Source organism: Apodemus sylvaticus, chromosome 10 (assembly GCF_947179515.1).
Source record: "Apodemus sylvaticus chromosome 10, mApoSyl1.1, whole genome shotgun sequence".
Classification (NCBI taxonomy): domain Eukaryota; kingdom Metazoa; phylum Chordata; class Mammalia; order Rodentia; family Muridae; genus Apodemus; species Apodemus sylvaticus.
The window spans coordinates 62145433-62165452 of NC_067481.1; the positions used below are offsets into that span (position 1 = coordinate 62145433).

The 20020-nt window shown below is 40.0% G+C and overlaps 1 protein-coding gene across 25 annotated transcripts in view; it reads left to right on the plus strand.

Moving 5' to 3' along the window:
- Nucleotides 1-19135, plus strand: part of Ncor1 (nuclear receptor corepressor 1) — a 141741-nt gene extending 122606 nt beyond the window's left edge. For 20 of the 25 annotated variants that reach the window (XM_052194176.1, XM_052194177.1, XM_052194175.1 and 17 more), the window contains 12 exons: nt 282-413; nt 3498-3663; nt 3996-4489; nt 7251-7379; nt 8076-8239; nt 8623-8834; nt 9860-10003; nt 11211-11353; nt 15418-15471; nt 15668-15889; nt 17147-17323; nt 18114-19135. In XM_052194176.1, the coding sequence (XP_052050136.1) occupies nt 282-413; nt 3498-3663; nt 3996-4489; nt 7251-7379; nt 8076-8239; nt 8623-8834; nt 9860-10003; nt 11211-11353; nt 15418-15471; nt 15668-15889; nt 17147-17323; nt 18114-18301 (2225 nt within the window). In that variant the 3' untranslated portion in view covers nt 18302-19135. The remainder of the gene's footprint in view (nt 1-281; nt 414-3497; nt 3664-3995; nt 4490-7250; nt 7380-8075; nt 8240-8622; nt 8835-9859; nt 10004-11210; nt 11354-15417; nt 15472-15667; nt 15890-17146; nt 17324-18113) is intronic. The other 5 variants (XM_052194197.1, XM_052194201.1, XM_052194189.1 and 2 more) reach the window with 4 other exon arrangements.
- The last annotated feature ends 885 nt before the right edge of the window (nt 19136-20020 follow it).

Genomic DNA, 20020 nt, shown 5'->3' on the forward strand with positions numbered 1-20020 from the left:
TCCCAAACATTTGCTTAAAATTTATATATTGCTAACAAGATTCATGTAGCCTGTAGAAGAATTCTGGGCATCTTTCTCCTATTCTGCTTTTCATTTAAATTATATTCCTATAACTAGAGTCCCCACAAATACCCTAAATGCTTATAGTGTGCCCCATTTGCTATCTAAGACTTGTTAAATAAACTTGATACATCTATATTTGTAGCTTTTTGAAACTTTTTAGTCATGTACACATGTAATGTGATGATTTTGTCGTTAAGGTGCAGACTCATGTTTTACAGGACATCCAACACACCTTGCAGCTGCTGCAAGTGCTGAGAGGGAACGAGAGCGGGAAAGGGAGAAGGAGCGTGAGCGAGAGCGCGAGCGGGAAAGGATCACAGCTGCTCCCACAGACCTCTACCTACGACCAGGTCAGTGAGAGCCTTCCACCCATAGGGAAAAAAGGTCTTGGTAACTTCCTATGGGGGAATTATGCTTAATTATTCTATGTAGGCAAAGAAGAATCGTAAGACAGAAAGACAATATATGTGTATACAATCAAAAGTGATATAAAAGTTGGAAGGAACTTAAGTATCATTCTGATTAGGGCCAAGCAATATTTTGTCCAGCACCATGTATTTCTGCCTACACACTATCATGCTTTCTACCATGATTACAGTAAACTATAAGCCAGTTCCACATAAATGTTTTCCTTTAGAAGAGTTGCCATGGTCATGGTGTCTCATTACAATAAAACCCTAGTTAAGACTTCAGTAGCTCCTGAAAATACTGGGTATGGGACTCTTGAAGCTGAAAGAACAGCCCCAGTTCTAGTTTAAAGAGTGGATGGTTAGAAGAATATGGTTAGAAAAAGACATTGCATCTTGTAGTGAAGCACCATCATTCCATTTAGGAAGTCAGTCATGTGACCAGAAGGGCATTTCTGAAAGAGTGTGTGGGATGTTTTAGAACACTGAAGTTGGGGGTGGGCTGTTCAGTGGAACTGTTTCAGGAATTCATGTATGTGCAAATGGTAGTGTTCAGGCGCAGAGAATGGCCAGAAAGAAATTGCTGAGAACACAGAAGAAGAATCAAAGGATGTTGACAATAACTCAATAGGTTAAAAAATAAGAATAAGCTACAAATTAACCTGAGCTGGACCTGATGGCACATGCCTGTCAATAGCCCAGTGTCCTAACTAGGGTTTTATTGTAATGAGAAACCGTGACTGTGGCAACTCTTCTAGATGAAGCTGGCTTGTAGTTTACTGTAATCATGGTAGAAAGCATGATAGTGTGTAGGCAGACATACATGGTGCTGGACAAGGAGCTGAGAGTTCTACATCTGGATCTGCAGGCAGCAGGCACAGAGAATGACAATGAGCCTAGCTTGAGCTTTTAAAACCTGTGACACACTTCCTCCAACAAGGCCACACCTACTCCAGTAAAAACATACCTACTTATAGTGCCAGTCCCTATGAACCTATGGGGATCATTTTCATTTAGTCTACCACACTCCGCATTCAGGAAGCTGGGGAAGGGGGATTGTACATTTGCCATCATCCTGGCATTCATAGCAAGATCTTATCTCATAATAAAAATAAAAGAGTAGCAATTATGTATATATGATGTGATCACAATCCAGAAGAGCAAAGATTATTTTTATTTTAAACATATTTGATCTGACAGATATTTGAGCCATCCTGTAAGTGTTGGAACCCTGGTCAAGAGGTTTCCACTGGAAGAAGGTGTGAAGAGAGGAGGCAGTTAGTCTCCAGATGCCATCCAAAGGGCAATGTAGGTGTAGGCAAAAGGAGGCAGAGATGATGGTTGTACAGGTAGTTACAGAAGAAGATATAGTGGTAAGAGGGTGTCTAGTTTTCATGAGGGACAAATCCTTTGAAGTCAGTGATATTACCAACAGATAGAAGGAACCTAAAGTTAATCATCACATTTGATCCAGCCTTATTATTGCTGGTGACTTATGTTCAGCAATATTCAATGTAGCTGCAAAGCAAAAACATATTTAAATGTAATCCATTATATATAATATAAATAAAATACCACACCAGAAGAGGGCATCATATCTCATTACAGACAGTTGGAAACCACCCTGTGGTTGCTGGGAACTGAACTCAGGACCCCTGGAAGAGCAGTCAGTGCTCTTAACCGCTGAGCCATCTCTCCAGCCCAACCCGTTATTTATAATAAATATTACTACTAGCCCGATCCTTTAAAAAGGCTTGTAATTAATAAATTATTTGGTAATAACATATTGGGTCCATATAGATTATGTAAAAAATGAAAAGGTTAAAGTCAAATTCAAATGATGTAACTTTGGTAGGGGCTAGATTTTAAAAAGGTGTTGATCCCACTGATCTACAAAGTAGCAGGTAAAGACATCAAATACTGTCTCCTATTCAGATCCTGATTGATTTCTGTTGCAGCTCCACAGAGGCTGATCTATGACAGATGTGATATAAAGGGGTCACTCTTGTGCATTACAAATGTAACAATGAACAGATTAGCAGTTCTGCTTCTAGGAGTTGGTCCCATAAAAATACTGATATATGCCAAAGTGTATTCAGAAGGGAGGAAACAGTCAAAAAGTCTGGCTGAAGTCATACTGGCTGTAGGAATAAGTTTGTGCTAAAATGTCTAGCTCTTACACAGGCAAGGAAGAGGTAGAAAAGTGGGAGGGAAGACACAGTACAAGGAAAATAGAGAAGAAATTGATCAGGGAATTAGAGTTTGATTCTCCTGGCTCTGCTATGAGAGTGTTAAACCTAATGATAAACTCTGAAGCCTCAAAGGAGTGTCGCTATGGAAGACAAATTTGGGGACGGAGTAGGGCAGGGCTACTGCAAAGATTCCATCTCACAAGGGAAAGCTTGAGAGACAACTGTTTAACTGTGAAACAGAAGTAGAGGAGCAGGCAGGGGAGCTACGGCAGTTTAGTTAGTGAAGTGCTTGCCGTACAAGGGTGGCACCTGAGTCTGAGTCCCAGTCCATGTAAATTCATGCTGTGGTACCATGTGCTGGTGAGAGCCGAGCTGGAGAGGCTCACTGGGCAGCCTGCCTACCCAAAGCTCCAGATCTCACGCTAGAGAGAGCCTGTCTCAAATGTCATTTTCATTGTGATTCATGGGATGTTATACCCACTTTGATTGGGAGATCATACTAAGTTTCGAATTGTTAGCAGTCTGCAGGATCCCTGCCTGAAATAGGCAGCACTTCCTTGTTGGTTCTTTTCTCACCTTTTTGGAATCAAGATGGAAACTCCAAAAGATTGGAAATGACAATAAATTACAACTGAAATTTTTGTTTTATTTTTGTTTGGTTTTATTGTACGTTATTGAGAAACTTAAGAGTCCATTTCTAGAAAGTAAAGAATCAAGTTTCTTCTCAGTTTCTGCTTAGTAATACTAGGAATTAAAAATTCTATAAACATTGCTTTTATTTCTGTAGCTGCTGCTTTTGGATTATCAGTCTGACTTTTTCTTTACCCCTGTTCAGGTTCAGAACAGCCAGGCCGCCCTGGCAGCCATGGATATGTTCGCTCCCCTTCCCCTTCAGTAAGAACTCAGGAGACCATGTTGCAGCAGAGACCCAGCGTGTTCCAGGGAACCAATGGAACCAGTGTCATCACACCTTTGGATCCAACTGCTCAGCTACGAATCATGTCAGTCTTTCGTTCTCATAAACATTTTGACTACATCTCTTGCATGTGTTTTTAATCTTGCATTTATGGATGACTGTGTAAGGACAACCTGTAGGAGGCTGTTCTCTCTCTACATGTGGGTAGGTCCTAAAATTAGAACTCAGGTTTTGAGTGTTGGCAGCAAGTGCCTTTACCTGCTGAACCATCTTGGTCTTTAAACCACTGACAATAATGATCAAGATTCTCTATTTGCTAAGCTCTTTTTAAATGTTATTAGTTCTTTCATTCCCTAACAAGCATTTCCCCTCCCCCATACTCTTCCCTTACTTGACTTTATTTTATTTTGTTTACAGGCCACTGCCTTCTGGGGGCCCTTCGATAAGTCAAGGCCTGCCAGCCTCCCGTTACAACACTGCTGCGGATGCCCTGGCTGCTCTTGTGGATGCTGCAGCTTCCGCACCCCAGATGGATGTTTCCAAAACAAAAGAGAGTAAGCATGAAGCTGCCAGGTTAGAAGAAAATTTGAGAAGCAGGTCAGCAGCAGTTAGTGAACAGCAGCAGCTAGAGCAGAAAAACCTGGAGGTGGAGAAGAGATCTGTTCAGTGTGTGTGCACTTCTTCAGCCCTTCCAAGTGGCAAGCCCCAGCCTCATGCCTCAGTAGTGTATTCTGAGGCTGGGAAAGATAAAGGGCCTCCTCCAAAATCCAGATATGAGGAAGAGCTAAGGACCCGAGGGAAGACTACCATTACTGCAGCTAACTTCATAGACGTGATCATCACCCGGCAAATTGCCTCGGACAAGGATGCGAGGGAACGTGGCTCTCAAAGTTCAGACTCTTCTAGTAGCTGTATGTATCTCAATCTGAGTTTCACAATGTGATATCTGAGTAAAGAATTACTTTATTCTTTAGGTAAAGCCCGTCCTGGTATGAAATAATCCTAATGCTTGACAATAATATGGGAGACATATTTTGGGTCCAAAATGTATCTTCTGCTCTTTTTATGACTCACATATCCCCGTGTTCTAAGGATAATATATTATCTAGGGGAAAAAACAGGATTATAGTGAAAAATGGATAGATGGGAAAATGAGCTTCTGAACAGTAACAGGAGCATCTCCAAGATCTGTGCTACCAGAGTGTGTGCTCTCAGGAATTGTCTGCTAGTTTAAAAGCAAGCTTGTAATTAGTGACTGGTATTCACTTGGTATCTTTCTTGAGAATTGGATTCTGTTCCAAGTTAGAACCAAAATACTACCCAAAAGTGCAATATTTTTAAATTTTCTTATGGGTAATGAGATAGGTCATCTGGTAAAGGTTCTTACCAAATCTGATGATCCTGACAGATGAAACTGACTGTGGCACCAGCTGATGTCTTACGTATACAGTGATACAGGCTCCATACACAGAAATAACTGTATGAATTAATAAATGTCATTTAAATTTTTCCTACATATGACCTAAATTTTATTCTACTGAAATTTTAGAAGAGAATAAGCAGTTGTGTTATACTGGGAGCAGTTTAATCACATAGCCATGTCCTTAGTATCTCCATTACAGAAATGCAGTAGCATTGGACAGCAGACAAGTCTTATCTGAGTATCCACTTATGCAATTACAAGTTGTCAAAATTTTCTGAGAGAAGTAGGCAGCTTGGTAATGGACTGTAGGAGAGACCCTGTCTTGAATGTGTACTAGACAGGTTTTCGTCTTGCAGAAAACTGCGAGCTCAGGGGAGAGAGTATTGCAAGTCATCTCGGAGGGGAGTGTCTGATACCAAGCTTTGTTTTGGGAGTATTTTCAACAGTCTGAAAACAGAAAGCCCAAATCCTTAGATCCCTGTGTTCTTGCTTTTGAGTGCAGTTATCTTTTCTATCACTAGGCAGCATCCTGTGTGAGACACTGCCCAGTGACGACTACTCAGTGTCTCTTGAGAGCCTCCCTCAGCCTTTCCCTGCAGCCCAATCTTCACAAGCGGCATGAATGTAGTTTGCAATAGAGGGCATGCTGACAGAACACTGGCAGTTCTTGTCATCTAAGATGGAGGTTCATAAGCAGTGATGACTAGCAATGAATACAAACCTTTCAAGTCAGAGTTACTCACAAAACAGTGGTTTATTCTAGCTCCTAGGCATTGTTTTGCTGACATGATTTAGAGATGCTTATTTAAATAGTAAGCGCAGTATGCAGGGGTCATGTAGTTCATCTTCTGTGCCTAAGTCACAGCCCAGACTCAGGCCTTGCTACAGCCTGTACATGACCTCTAACAGGGAGAAGTTTCTTAAGGAAGTTCTGACTCTTCCCAAATCTCAGCTCTGAAGCATGGCAAGTTTATAGAAAGCTGCCAGACCATCCATTTTCTTGAGAGTTGTCTGTATCTTAGAAGGGTCTGTGTGGGCATCCTCCAGAATTGGTTGATATCTTCCCTCTCTTTGAAGTTATTTTTCTTCTCATATTTCCCACCACTCCTGTTCACTTTCACAGTGTAATTAATACTTTAGTTATTTCAGAAAATCATTGTTTTTTGCCACGCATCAGTTTTACTGAAATCAGGACTGTTCAACAAAAACGTTGTTAGCCATACATGATCTTAATTTTGGTTTTTATTAATTAATTATACACATTAAAAGCCATGAGACATTTGTTTTGAAATAAGGCAGCAGAATTAGTGTTAGTAGCTTTTAATTTAGTTTTTTGAAGATTTATTTGTTTGTTTGTTTGTATATGTACACTGTAGCTATCTTCAGACATACCAGAAGAGGGCATCGGATCTCATTACAGATGAGTTCCATGTAGTTGTTGGGAACTGAACTCAGGACCTCTGGAAGAGCAGTCAGTGCTCTTAGCCGCTGAGCCATCTCTCCAGCCTAATCAGTAGCTTTTTAAAGATAAGCTATTAGGTCTGCCCTCTACCACCTTCTTAATTCCAGTGAAGATAATTTTTGTTCCAGGAATGTCCTTTTTTTTTTAAAGGATTCTTCAAATACTTTATCAGGTGTCCTCTCTCCAGGTGATGCCTTTCTCCGGTTGGCATCTTTGTAAGTGAATCTAGCAGCTTGACCTGACTTTTGCCCAGACAGACCATGGAGATTCGGTCCAGTCTCATGTTTGCTTCCCTTTCCACAGTGTGGCACTGGGCATACGGAGGAACAGAAATCTTGTCTTTCTCAGCATCACCTGTTTTTAATTCGCTCCTGGCCAGTCAACACCACAGATGGCTATGCGGAGAATGAACCAGCTTTATGGTCTATTTTGCTAAGATCAGACTGTTCCACAGAAATGGGATTATTGGAATCAATTGTTGAGATCTACCCCTTATTCGTTTTCTCATCTTCTTTGATGATGTTAGCCTATGGTGTCAAGCTCCCAGGGGCTTATCACAAATACGTTTTTAATCCTGTTTCATCTCATGCTCTAAAAACCTACAGCCTTGCACTTTTGATAGTCTGCAGAGTTTCATTAAGTTTTATTTTATTGCTAGTATGGAATGCTACTGGACTTTTCTCTAGCAGAATCACAAAAATTCCTAAAATATTCAAATAGCTTTGAAGAACTTGGACTTTTGAAACTTTCCATGGATTTATTTTAAAATAAGGTTCTTTTCTTAAAGTGTCTTCTCACAGGTATGAAACACCTAGTGATGCTATTGAGGTGATAAGTCCTGCCAGCTCACCTGCACCACCCCAGGAAAAACCACAGGCCTATCAGCCAGAGATGGTTAAGGCAAATCAAGCAGAAAGTATGTCTGTTTTGCCACTTCTGTGTTTCTTATTTGCATTAACATTTGCTTCTAGTTTCCTGTCTAGGCCATGGTAAGATTAACTTGCTGCAGAGTAATCTATTCTAGAGACATTTAGAGCTTACTAACAAAAGACACTATTAAACTGTGATTACTCTTTTGTACATAGTGTGTTGGAAATAGATCTAAGGTAACTGGTACACAAGCATGAGGACCTTAACTTGGTTACCTAGAATACATGTGAGAAGCCAGCACAGTAGTGAGTCCTGTAACCCCAGCACTGGAGCAAAGAGGTGCAGGGAGTGTGAATGGTAGATCTCTTCTGCTCACCAGTCAGCCAATCCATGAGCTTCTGGTTCACTGAGAGACCTTGTCTCAAAAAATAAATAGACAGCAATAGAGGAAAGAGACTTGACATCAGCCTTTCCTCTGCCTACATGTGCACACTCACTCTAACAAGCTTGTGTGCATATATACACGTAGGAAAATGGCTGAATAATTTGCTCACTTCTATACTCAGAAGCATGAAAACTGGTAGAATAAATCAGTGGATACAAATATCCAAGATATAAATATATAAATTGTGTGTATAGGTGCATATTGTATCTTAAATTTTTCTGAGTTATACTCTGTATTTGATACTGAGTGTGGGGCAGCAGCATCCTTGAGGTAATATATCTACCTACTGTCTATTAGATGAGTCCACTCGACAGTATGAAGGACCACTGCATCATTATCGGTCCCAACAGGAATCACCATCTCCACAGCAACAGCCACCACTGCCCCCATCTTCCCAGTCAGAGGGAATGGGACAGGTGCCCAGGACCCATCGATTAATTACACTTGCTGACCACATTTGTGTAAGTCTTTTCTACTTCTATGATGATGATGATGATGCAAAAAGCAGGATTTTTTTAAAAAATGCAAGAAAATCCTAGCAAAGATATTCAGGTTAAGCTGGCATGGGGGCAGGTATCCCAGCAGTCAGAAGGCTGTTTTGTGCTCAGAATGAAACACACACACACACACACACACACACACACACACACACACACACACACACACGAATGCAAAACAAGAAACTGAGTTCACCTGGAGCTCTCTTGGGAGGTATCTAACAGCTACACAGCTATACATACACACACACACACACACACAAAAAAAAAAAACAAGAAACTGAGTTCACCTGGAGCTCTCTTGGGAGGTATCTAACAGCTTCCTGACTTCCTCTTCTCATTTACAGCAAATTATCACACAAGATTTTGCTAGAAATCAAGTTCCCTCGCAACCTTCTACTTCTACATTCCAAACTTCACCATCTGCTTTGTCGTCCACACCTGTAAGAAGTAAAACATCAAGTCGCTACAGTCCAGAATCCCAGTCTCAGACTGTCCTGCATCCCAGACCAGGTCCTAGAGTCTCTCCAGAAAATCTTGTGGATAAATCTCGGGGAAGGTATAGTTTTGTTTTGTATCAAACATAAATTTTGCAGCAATAAGATAATTTAAATATGTCAGTAAGTTAGATTCATTTCTCATATCAAATATCATTTGCCCTTATTTTCTGGAAAATGGAATTAGGGGTATTTTTCTTCTGTCTGTTATTTTCAGACAGTTTACTGTTTTACTGTTCTGAACATGCTATGTAGACCAGGCTAGCCTCTAACTAGAGGAAACCCGCCTGCCTTTGCTTTCTGGGTGCTGGGATTAAAGGTGTATATCGTCACACTCAAGTGTATATTTTTCTCTTTTAAAAAAGAAAAGTGAAGTTATCAAGAACAGAAGGCTGACTGTAATCTTTCAGAGGACACATAGAACCCATAGGTTCCTTTTAGATTAGCCTGAAAAACAATAAGACACCCATACCATAAACAGAGAGATACACAAATAGATACATAATATACAGACAGACAGACAGATAACTGTTATATACAGATTTGGAACAATTGATGACATTTATGGAGAAGGATTCTAACTGGCTTCTCTACTATAACCTACATCCATGAATCTGAAAGATAATGGTTAATTTTTCATTGCTCTTAGTAAAATTATCTTATTTATCACTTAAAATATCTACATAATCTATTTTGTCATTCTGGGAATGCACCTGATTCGAGACAAATGGCTTGCCACTGATCCCTCCCAGGGGAACCCTGCAGTTTTAGAATAAAATGTGTATTGTGAGTCATATGGAAATGGCTGAGAATTGGGGAAAAGAGATAGGAAGATATGTGTACTTATTTTTCCATTAAAAAATACATATATATGGTTGAAGTGTATATAAACTAAAGGTTAAGCCAAAAGGACAATACCTGAAGGTACATCAGGCCTTTTCCCATGCATGTGGCTGTTGATGGAATCAAGAGTGAAGGTTTACAGATAAACCTCAAAACACAAAACAGCTACTACGATAATGCAGACATTAAATCAGAGGTGGCCTCAGACTGAATACAACCTAAAATATTGTATTTTCTACTCCAGCAGGCCTGGAAAATCTCCAGAGAGGAGTCATATCCCATCGGAGCCCTATGAACCCATCTCCCCACCCCAAGGACCTGCTGTGCATGAGAAGCAGGACAGCATGCTGCTCTTGTCACAGAGGGGAGTGGACCCTGCTGAGCAAAGGTGAGGAGGATGCACAGATATCTCTGCCCCAACTCCTTTCAGGTGCAGACTGTGCCTGAGGCTTACCTAAATCAAATCCTCTCTTCTCTTTTTGGTTCTTATAAAGGATAAGACTCTGGGAAGATCATCTAGGAGCATTTCTCCCCTGAGCTAATACTACTGGATAATATTACTACTCTGGTACAACTAACCAAAACATCACAGTTCAGTAAGCTAGAGACTTCCTCATTGCTCCTGCAAGCTAGCCATTCTAGACATTCTAGACTTACCTGGGCATCTGGTGGCAGTGGTTCAGCCAACAAAGAGTATTACTTACCCTTTGTGAGTATTCAGGACTGCACACAGAGCACAGTGCCTTGTACATTTTCTTTTTACCACTTTGACCTGACGGAGCAGTCTTCATTTGTCCCTAATTGCTCTGTTCCTCCCCAGAGTTAGCTAAGACACATTGTGTAGAGCACAGTCACTAGTGTGGCAGTTGCATTCCTTCAGGACTAGGCTTGCAAAGCTTCATTTCCTGCTGTCTCACCCTTATGTTGTAGTCTCTGTTGTCTGAGTTCCTTTTCTTCAAAAGCACTGTTTTCTTGGTATTAATACCCCAGAGTCAAATACATTATTTGATGGTGTTTTAGTACTGGACTTTCCTCTCCCTAAGATTAGCCAAGCATAGTAGCACATGCCTTTAACCCCAGCACTGAGGAGACAAAGGCAGGCAGATCTGAGTTCAAGACCATTCCCGTCTACAAAATGAGACAGAGTGCACAATGAGACTCTTGTCTCAAAATACCAACTGGATGGATGGATGGATGGATGGATGGATGGATGGATGGATGGATGGATGGATGGATGGATGGATGGATAGATGGATGGATGGATGGATGGGCAGACAGACGGACCTATCTGTATATCATCTTCATTTTAATCCCAATTTTACCATTTCATTTTTCAGAACCAAAAATCATTAGATAATAGACAGTGCTGTGGATCATCTTTATTTTAATACTTATTTTGCTATTGTATTTTTCAGAACTGAAAAGCTTTAGACTATTTCCTAATGAGTTCATGACATAACATATGCTTTTAGGGTCTATAACCAACACAGAATGAAAGGCAGTGGACTTCTGAGTATTCTGAGCCTATTATTTAAAGGAGTGTTTCTAGGGTTAGGAGTACGCCATTATAATAGATTGAATTCTGCTCCTGACAGGAGTGATTCTCGATCACCAGGAAGTATAAGCTACTTGCCTTCATTCTTCACCAAGCTTGAAAGTACATCACCCATGGTTAAATCAAAGAAGCAGGAGATTTTTCGTAAGTTGAACTCCTCTGGTGGAGGTGACTCTGATATGGGTAAGTGGGATTTCTTTCATGAACCTCAAATAAAATATGCATTAACAATGTTATCTCCAATGTTGCCTTTTTTTTATAATACTTGAGTTTGATGGGTTTTGTAGAGCATTTTGATTCTGTACAATGTCAGCAAATTCACAAATAGTTCCTTCTTAGGAAGCAGGAACTTGGGTGTTTTCTGAAGCCATTCATCTTCATGGAGAACTAATGCTGAGACATAATTCTATATAGGTTTTTGTTGATTTCTCAGTCTTGTTTTAAAGTCTGTTTGCCCTACTTTTTATCTTCAAATATTTGAAAAGCACATTTTTTCCTGAGTCTTACCTCTAAGTCCTGTTTTGATCAATTGTTCTTCACACACAATTGTTCTTGGTATATTATCTCACTTTATGTAGCTTATCTTTGGGGACTCTTCTGAGTAATTCAGATTAATGGTATGATCTGTTCTAAATGTATCATTCTTATTATAGTGTAAGAGTATCTGTCTATTCTTCTTAGTAATCTGAACAGCTAAGTTATATGACATTGTACCTAAAAACAGATGTCAAGGTATTGTGGGCTATTCTGAAACTACTTCTTCCTTGCTCTGTTTTGGGGATTACTAGTTATCCATTGAACCAGGCAATTTATACTTGTTTTGTCCTAGTTGTTTTCTAACCTACCAGGACCTGATAGGATCTCAGGGATCTCAGTGCAATTATGTAGAATACAGATGCAACTATGAACTATTAAAAAACTCAGTTTTATCTGTCTTTAAAAAAATAAAATAATTGTTGAAATTAGTAATTAGTGAAAAAATAGTAATTGTTGAAAATAATTAAGTAGCTGTTATTGTGCACGACACTATGTGTAAAATTATCTTCATTTTATAAATGAGGAAGGAAATTGAGTCAGAGGTTTAATAACTGATAAACGCCACCCAAGTAGTAATAGGAACAGAACTCAAACCCAACATTCCAACCTGAATCTCTTGCTTCCACCAATGTACCCCTAACTGTTCTCTCCTTGGTCTCCAGGGTTGTTGGTAATGTATTCATAAGGCTGTATGCAGGCTATTGCTGTCCTTCAGGCTGACGTCCTTGCTCTGATCAGGTCGCTTCTATACTATGATTTGCATGTGCTCTGCTACCAGCCAGTTTTATTAATTTACCAGCTATAGGGAATCTAGTGAGACCTGTCTCTGATCTATGATTTGCTAGTCTCCTGACCCTGTCAAAAGAAACTCTGGGCTCTGAAAATGAACTGAGGCAGATGTGTAATTATATCTCTACTACTGGCGATTAGAGTTCATTAGAGTCTCTATTAAATGGTAAACATCACTTGGAAAAAGGATGAGCCCAACATCACTTCTGAACTTCCCTGTCTCAGTTATTAGATATATCTTGCTTCCCTTTTCTTCATTTTAGTACATCAAATATAGGTTTACTATGGAAGAGTGAGCAATAACGTCCAAGAGTAGAAGGGGTTTCAATTCTCTTGAAGTGGCAACAGATTACAGAATGTTGACCAGGACTGTCAGACTCACACCTGTCCATCACTAAAAACACTACCATTCTAGGTCTTTCATCTCCAGTCTTAAGGGTTCATCTGTTTACACTCTTAAAAAATCACCAACAAAAAAAAAAATTGGTGCTCTGATGTGCATACTCTTATCTCAGAGATGACCTTTCCGAGCAGAGAGAGCCAAGGCTGAAGGACAGCGTTTGTCACCCTGGTGTGGTCTTGTCTGACTAGTGGGTGTCAAATGCTTAACAGAGAATGCTGTGAGTTCATAAAGCTGACTTGATAGCTTTTCCTTTGATAGTATATTTACACTGCCCTCAATATCAGCTGGTGATTCAGCAGGCATTTACCAAATAAACTAAGGTACTGTGTTGATGGGTCATCTCACAAATGTTCAAGAAAACAGTTACCTAACAGGAGATAGTGTGCTGACATTTTAAGGCCAAAATAACAAAATTGTGTTAAAGAGTCTGGTACTGTTTTCATTTTGTGTATAGGTTTTTTTTGCCTGTGTATGTTCTTATATTACAATGGCCAGAGAAGGCACTGTGTCCCTGGTTCTGAGGTTACAGACTGACTGTAAACCGTTTTATGGATGCTGGGAATCAAACCCAGATTCTTTGGAAGAGCACTTAGTGCTCTTAATCATTGAGCCATCCATCTCTCCAGCCTCAAGAACCTGGCATTTTTTATTGTAAGAGCTCTGATTATACAAAAAGGAATTTCTAGGAATTGTTCTAGGGTACTATTTAGCCTTCACTGGGAAATAGAACTGAAAAACCAAAAGCCCTCAAACCACTCACACAGCTCTGTGTCTGCCACCTCCCATTGGCAGAGTCAGTTCTTCAGCTTGGCCCTTGGTGGTTTTCTCTAGGGCTCTCAGCACCTTCTCCCTTACACATTGTAATTTTGAAGCGTTTAAAACTGAATTTCTTACTGAAAACCCTTGAATTTATATCTGAAGTCCAGCTCTTTTTTTTCATAGAGTATATTATATATTACTAGGTCTTTAATAAGAAGTTCCTGCTCTTTCATAACTAGTTAACGTCAATCCACTCCTTTCTCAGCCTCCTCTATTAGGTCAGCTCTCACTCAGGTGCTTTTCTTTCCTATCGTTTATAAACAAATGTCACATCCTCTTTAAGACAAGGAGGCATTAGGGCTGGAGTAATAGCTCAGTGGTTAAGCACTGGCCCTCTTCAAGAGGTCCTAATTCCCAGCAGCTACATGGTAGCTCACAACTATAAGGAGTTCTGATGCCCTCTTCTGGCATGCAGATAAGAGTACTCATATATAAAATAAATAAATCTTAAGAAAAAGACAAGGAGGGCTCAAACTGCATTGTGACTTGATTATTTGAGGCTTATTAAGTACTTAAATTATAAGGCCCCACAAATGTAGAAAACGGCAGTTTGAGACCAGCTTGCTCTACAGAGTGCCAGGACAGCTAGGGCTGCACAGACCCAATTTTTTTTTTTTTTCAAAAAGTAGAAAATGACATTTTTACTAAGTTACCAGGCCATTCTAATGTATATCTGAAAACAACATATTCAAGTCTAAGCTATGGAAGGGAGGGCCACAGTGTGTTACCATTGTGACTATTACCATTGTTTGAGCTAAATAAAATTATATTCATCTGAATTTTGTATGTGTGTGTTTGGCTTTTTGATAAGGAGGTTCTAATTCTGGCACAGAGATCCTCCTGCCTCTGCCTCCCAGGTGCCACCACACCTATTCTCATTGGGTTACTTATTACTCTATTGTGGTTCAATTGTTAATGGTACATTAAGGAAGTTCTATGAACTTGGTGTTATTTCAGACTAACTTCACCCAGCATTGCTTGTAGCTGCTGTTTTATAGTATACCCCATCTTCCTCTGGGCAGTTTCAAACTGGTCTAATCACAGATGTTAATTCCTAGGCATCTGTTGTTCTTCACAAATGACTCTCATCCTTTAGCAGACATCTGCCTCCCATAGTATAGAGTACTCGCATACTATCTGTTTACAGATCTGCATACTTCCAGGTTTTTTTTCTCCTTTTAATATCCTCAGTAGCAAATAAGTGATAGAAACAACTACGTCCCTTCCCTTTATGGCACAAAATGCTTTTATAGTTGGTTTTCATTTCATCTGTAGTCAAGTTGCAACAGTTACCAGGAATAAGTGATGAGTCAAGGCAGAATCCTTTTACCCAGGGGCCCCGAGTGCAGAGCTTCCACCTAGCCTGGGAGCATGGCTGTGCCACCGTCCACTTTGTGTGTGTGTGTGTGTGTGTGTGTGTGTGTGTGTGTGTGTGTGCGCGCGTGCGTGCGCTCCCCCTTTAGCAATGCGACATTTCTACATTTCTTTCTCTTTTCTGAATTATCTTGTGTTCTGTGTTTTCAACCTGACCTGACTTTACTTCCTAATATCTTCCCTACCCCAAGAGAGATATTTTTATTTCATCTCCACATAATAAATGAAATGTAGAAAATTAAAAGGTTAACTTTTATTCTAGAATTTCTTGAGACTTTGTATCATGATTATCTCATTTCAATTAACCTAATTTGTTTGAATACAGCAGCTGCTCAGCCAGGAACAGAGATCTTCAATCTGCCAGCAGTTACTACATCAGGTAAGAGTCTTAAATATTTGATGAGAAGTGAGCAAAACAAAGAACTAGTAGGGATGACACTGATGAGGACAGCATTTCACTGTGAAGTTTCTGAGTGCTGTGAAATCACTAGCTGGAGCCATGTCTTCTTTTCTGGTTGTTTCCCTGTGCCATGATCTGCCTCAGAAACAGGAAACACACTGCTTTGTCTCCTCAGGTGCAGTGAGCTCAAGAAGCCATTCTTTTGCTGATCCTGCTAGTAATCTTGGTCTAGAAGACATCATCAGAAAGGCTCTCATGGGAAGTTTCGATGATAAAGTTGAAGATCATGGTGTTGTCATGCCCCATCCTGTGGGCATTGTGCCTGGTAGTGCCAGCACATCAGTTGTGACTAGCAGTGAGACACGGAGAGATGAAGGGGACCCATCACCTCATTCAGGTAAGGTTTTCAGGTAAGGTTTTTAATGTTCTGCTGTTCCTTACGTTCTGAGGGATCGTTTAGATAACTCATGTAATAGTTCTTCTCATCAGGTAGACTAGAGTTACAGAAGGTTGTGAACCACCCAAGAACAACAAGTGCTCTTATTAGCTACTGCACCATCTCTCTATCCCCAGTATTGTTTTTTTGCTGTGTCATTTACTATTCTCATAATAAAAATGGACAAATTTCAGTGAAGCTGCAAGCCACAGAGGAAAACCACAGAAAGGGAGCAAAAGGCCATAGCGGCAAAGGCATGGGCCAGCTGTGCTGCTTGCCAGGGCTTGGTCCCTAAGACCAGTAGGAGAGCAGGGAGAATATAGGACAGCAGGAAGGACTGACCCTTGTACTCCCACCCCATACGCCCCAGAGAAAGAACTCAAAAAGAAAATTGTTTAAACCTACAATTCTTGAGATCCCAGAACCCAAAAAGATAATGGATGGATAGCAACTACTCAAGTACACAATTACTGTGTCTGTAATCACACAACATAACTATAGGGGCCAGCATTACTAATACCAGAGTGTATGAAATCATTTGCAACATATAAATCAAACCTACAAAGAACCTTATGAACACTACACTTTCAGTATTTATATATAATCCTTGTAGTTCTTAAATCTTGCTGTGGTTAAGAAAAGGGTAAAAGCAATGACTATTTAGTGTTTGCCTCCCTCCCCCTATAACTTAAACACTGAAGTTTTGTTTCTGCTTTCCAAATTTTTATTGTTTGTATATTTCTGTGCTTTAAAAACAGTTGGCAACTATTAGGGAGTGATATGATTGAGATGGGGTACAACTGTTGGAGCTGATGAAAAATATGTACTAAGTGATATGGGTTAAGTCTGTGATAGTTTGTTATAGAATCCAGTCACATGTGTCTCAGTGCTGTGAACTCTGTGGTGGGAGGATAAAAGAGAGCCAGTAAGACTTGCAGAGTATCTGTGAGGTCCTGGGGTAGGAGGCATAGCTGCTGCAGCCTGTCCTTTGTCTCTCCACTTGGTTCTGTTAAGCTGGTGTGGAGGTGGGGGTAAAGGAAAGCAGATGTTTATTAACATTACCTACAGACTTAAAACCAACAACATTTCCTTTGCCACCATGCTTTTAAGTTCATAAGGTGAGGATATGTCCTGATCTGGCTAAGGCCTTATCTAGTCAACATTTTTGGTAGGGTTTGGTACCAGTAATCAGTAGTTTAATTTGAATTTCACTTTTAGGAGTATGTAAACCAAAGCTGATCAACAAATCAAACAGCAGGAAGTCTAAATCTCCCATTCCTGGGCAAAGCTACTTAGGATCTGAAAGGCCTTCTTCTGTCTCCTCTGTACATTCAGAAGGTGATTATCATCGGCAGACACCAGGATGGGCCTGGGAAGACCGGCCCTCTTCAACAGGTGAGAAGCCTCACTTAACTGATAAAATGAGATTCAGATTGTATCAGTGCTTTCTTAATATTACCTGTCAGTGAATTAGATAATACAGTTTGGGCAAGAACTATAGTTTTCTATGTAATTATTTGGGTCTACTTGTCTTATAAGAGATTTTATATTTACTTGGGTCTACTTCTCTTATAAGAGATTTTATATTTACATGATCCATATATCACTGTCTCTGATATGCTGGTGGTAACCAGTATTTGCAAGTTCAGTTTGGTTCCAGCTCTTCCATAGACTGTGGTGGCCATTTAGCTTTTACTAATAAATCAAAATCATAACTGGGCAGTATAATATTTTAACAGGAGTGTGTTGATATGTCTATGGTTTTAAACTGATAGATATGCAATGGAGAAATCACAAAGGAAAGTAGTACTATTGTGCCCCCATTTAAAAAATCTCAAACATACAAGCTAGCCAAGTGAGACTGTGTAGAGATCACACAGCATGGCTAAACGTTTTTGGTCATCTGCTACATTGTAAGAGCTATAGTTCTGATTTCTACTGGAAGGTCCCTGGTATGGCTAGGCTCCTCTGATTACAGCTTAATATTTAGCAGTTCCCTACTTGATATATCATAGACTTATCACCTCTTACCATGTGGCGTTAAACTGATTATTGGCTTTTCCTTGCCATTCTGTTTTCAAGGCATCAGAAGACCATTTTACTAGAATACCTCCTGCCTTGTTCCATCCTGTAAAGACTGCATTGAATGCTAACAACACTGAAAACCTCATTTTTCTTTTGTCAGGTTCTACGCAGTTCCCTTACAACCCTTTGACCATACGGATGCTTAGCAGTACCCCACCAACACCGATCGCATGTGCCCCATCTGCCATCACCCAAGCAGCTCCGCATCAACAGAGCCGCATCTGGGAGCGAGAGCCTGCCCCACTCCTCTCAGCACAGTATGAGACACTGTCTGATAGTGACGACTGAGCTGTTCATAGGAGAGTGCTCTGGCTGTGGTTTTAATTGCAGATTAAAAAAAAAAATTTCTGCCCTCCTATGATTTGTGCCCAGAGACTTCTCAGGAGAGCCAGGGCCACGGATGAGGAAGAAATGATGGAAATTCATTTGGAAAATCAAATGGGAAAAGACAAACAAAAAAATCTGCCTCTAATGCAGGCAATTCAATGGATTATAACAGTGGAGGGTTGAAGTGTAGAGTTTTTTTTAAAAAGTGGACAATTCTTGTTCTTACATCTGTTTGTAAAGAAAACCATGTCTTTAAATCACTCTTCTGTAAATAGATGACCTTTTTGCAGTGTATCCCCTTGCTGTAGTATCTGGTGTACTTAAATTCAAATCAGCGAATCAACACTGAGGGGTAATTTTTAAAATTCTTTGTGTATCTTTTTAACCCCAGCCTCTAAACAACCTCACACAGTCCAGTTCCACACTGCTGGCTGTCATGGGCATTGTACTTTTGTTTCCTCTAAATTCAGCCTTCCCAGTGATGTTTAAATCTTGTGGAAATATTTAGGTTTTTAACACATACCCTGTCATAAAGCCTGTATAAGGTCAAAAGACAGGAGCAACAGAACTGTCATTGTGAGTTCCAGTGCAGGCTTGGCTTTCTTCATTAGTAGCACTGAAAAATTACTGCATGGGTATGTTATAGTTCAGTTTTAAAGTTTAAAGGCTTTTTTGAGGCATACCTCAATGTTTATGCACACTGGTAATTTAACCATGCCCCTAAGTATTCTTCTGCATTTGATGCAGCCCAACAAAGCTTCTGTTCTGAAATAAATTTTGACTATCCTGTCCATAGCTACAGTACATCATTTGTGACATAACAGTCTCTGTTTCTCAGGTTTCAAACAAGAAGTATACATGCTTTTCTTTAGATACAGAATTGGCGGAGTTAAAAAGATAACAATCTGTATAGAACCTCCTGTCTTCCAGGCTTGTTTTTATGCTGCATCCTGAACTAACCGTTGAACAGTCCTCTACATCAGTGCCCACTCTCTGCTTCTAGAGAACACCAGGAAAGTGTTTTCATTTCAGATTCTTAAGGTGCAAGTAATTTAAAGATGACTGAATTTTAAACTAATTATGGTACTGTAGGATCACTTTTATTCATTAAGAATTGCTGGCTATGATTCAGATTTGTTTTCATGCGGCTTTATCATGGTGTTTAGGCTTTCTTCCACTGCATACATACATACATACATACATACATACATACATACATAGTGGTTTGGGGATAATGCCACTAAGAACTAGAAGGGAGATCTGAACTTCTAGAACTCAAGTCTTTAGAACCACTGCCTGAGCACCTCTTAGCACAGGTTTTCTGATCCCTTTTTTATAGATGAAGATGCAGGCTATGTATATGTCCATATAACTCAGCAAGGAAGAAAGACAGACATTTGAAATCTTTAACTTTAGCTATCCGTCATAGCACATACATTTAATCCCAGCACTCAGGAGGCAGAGGTAGGCAGATCACTAAGAGTACAAAGCTAGTCTGGATTATAAAATGAGTTCTGGGCCAGCCAGAACAGATTCTTATCACTTGTAAAGTCATTACCTTTACAACAGTTACAAACATAATTAAGACTTAATGTTCTGATTAGGTTTACTGCTGAAAGTGTCCCCCTGCCAAGTTACAGTCACAGCCTAGAACTTATCAGTAAGTCACTTTGTCAACTG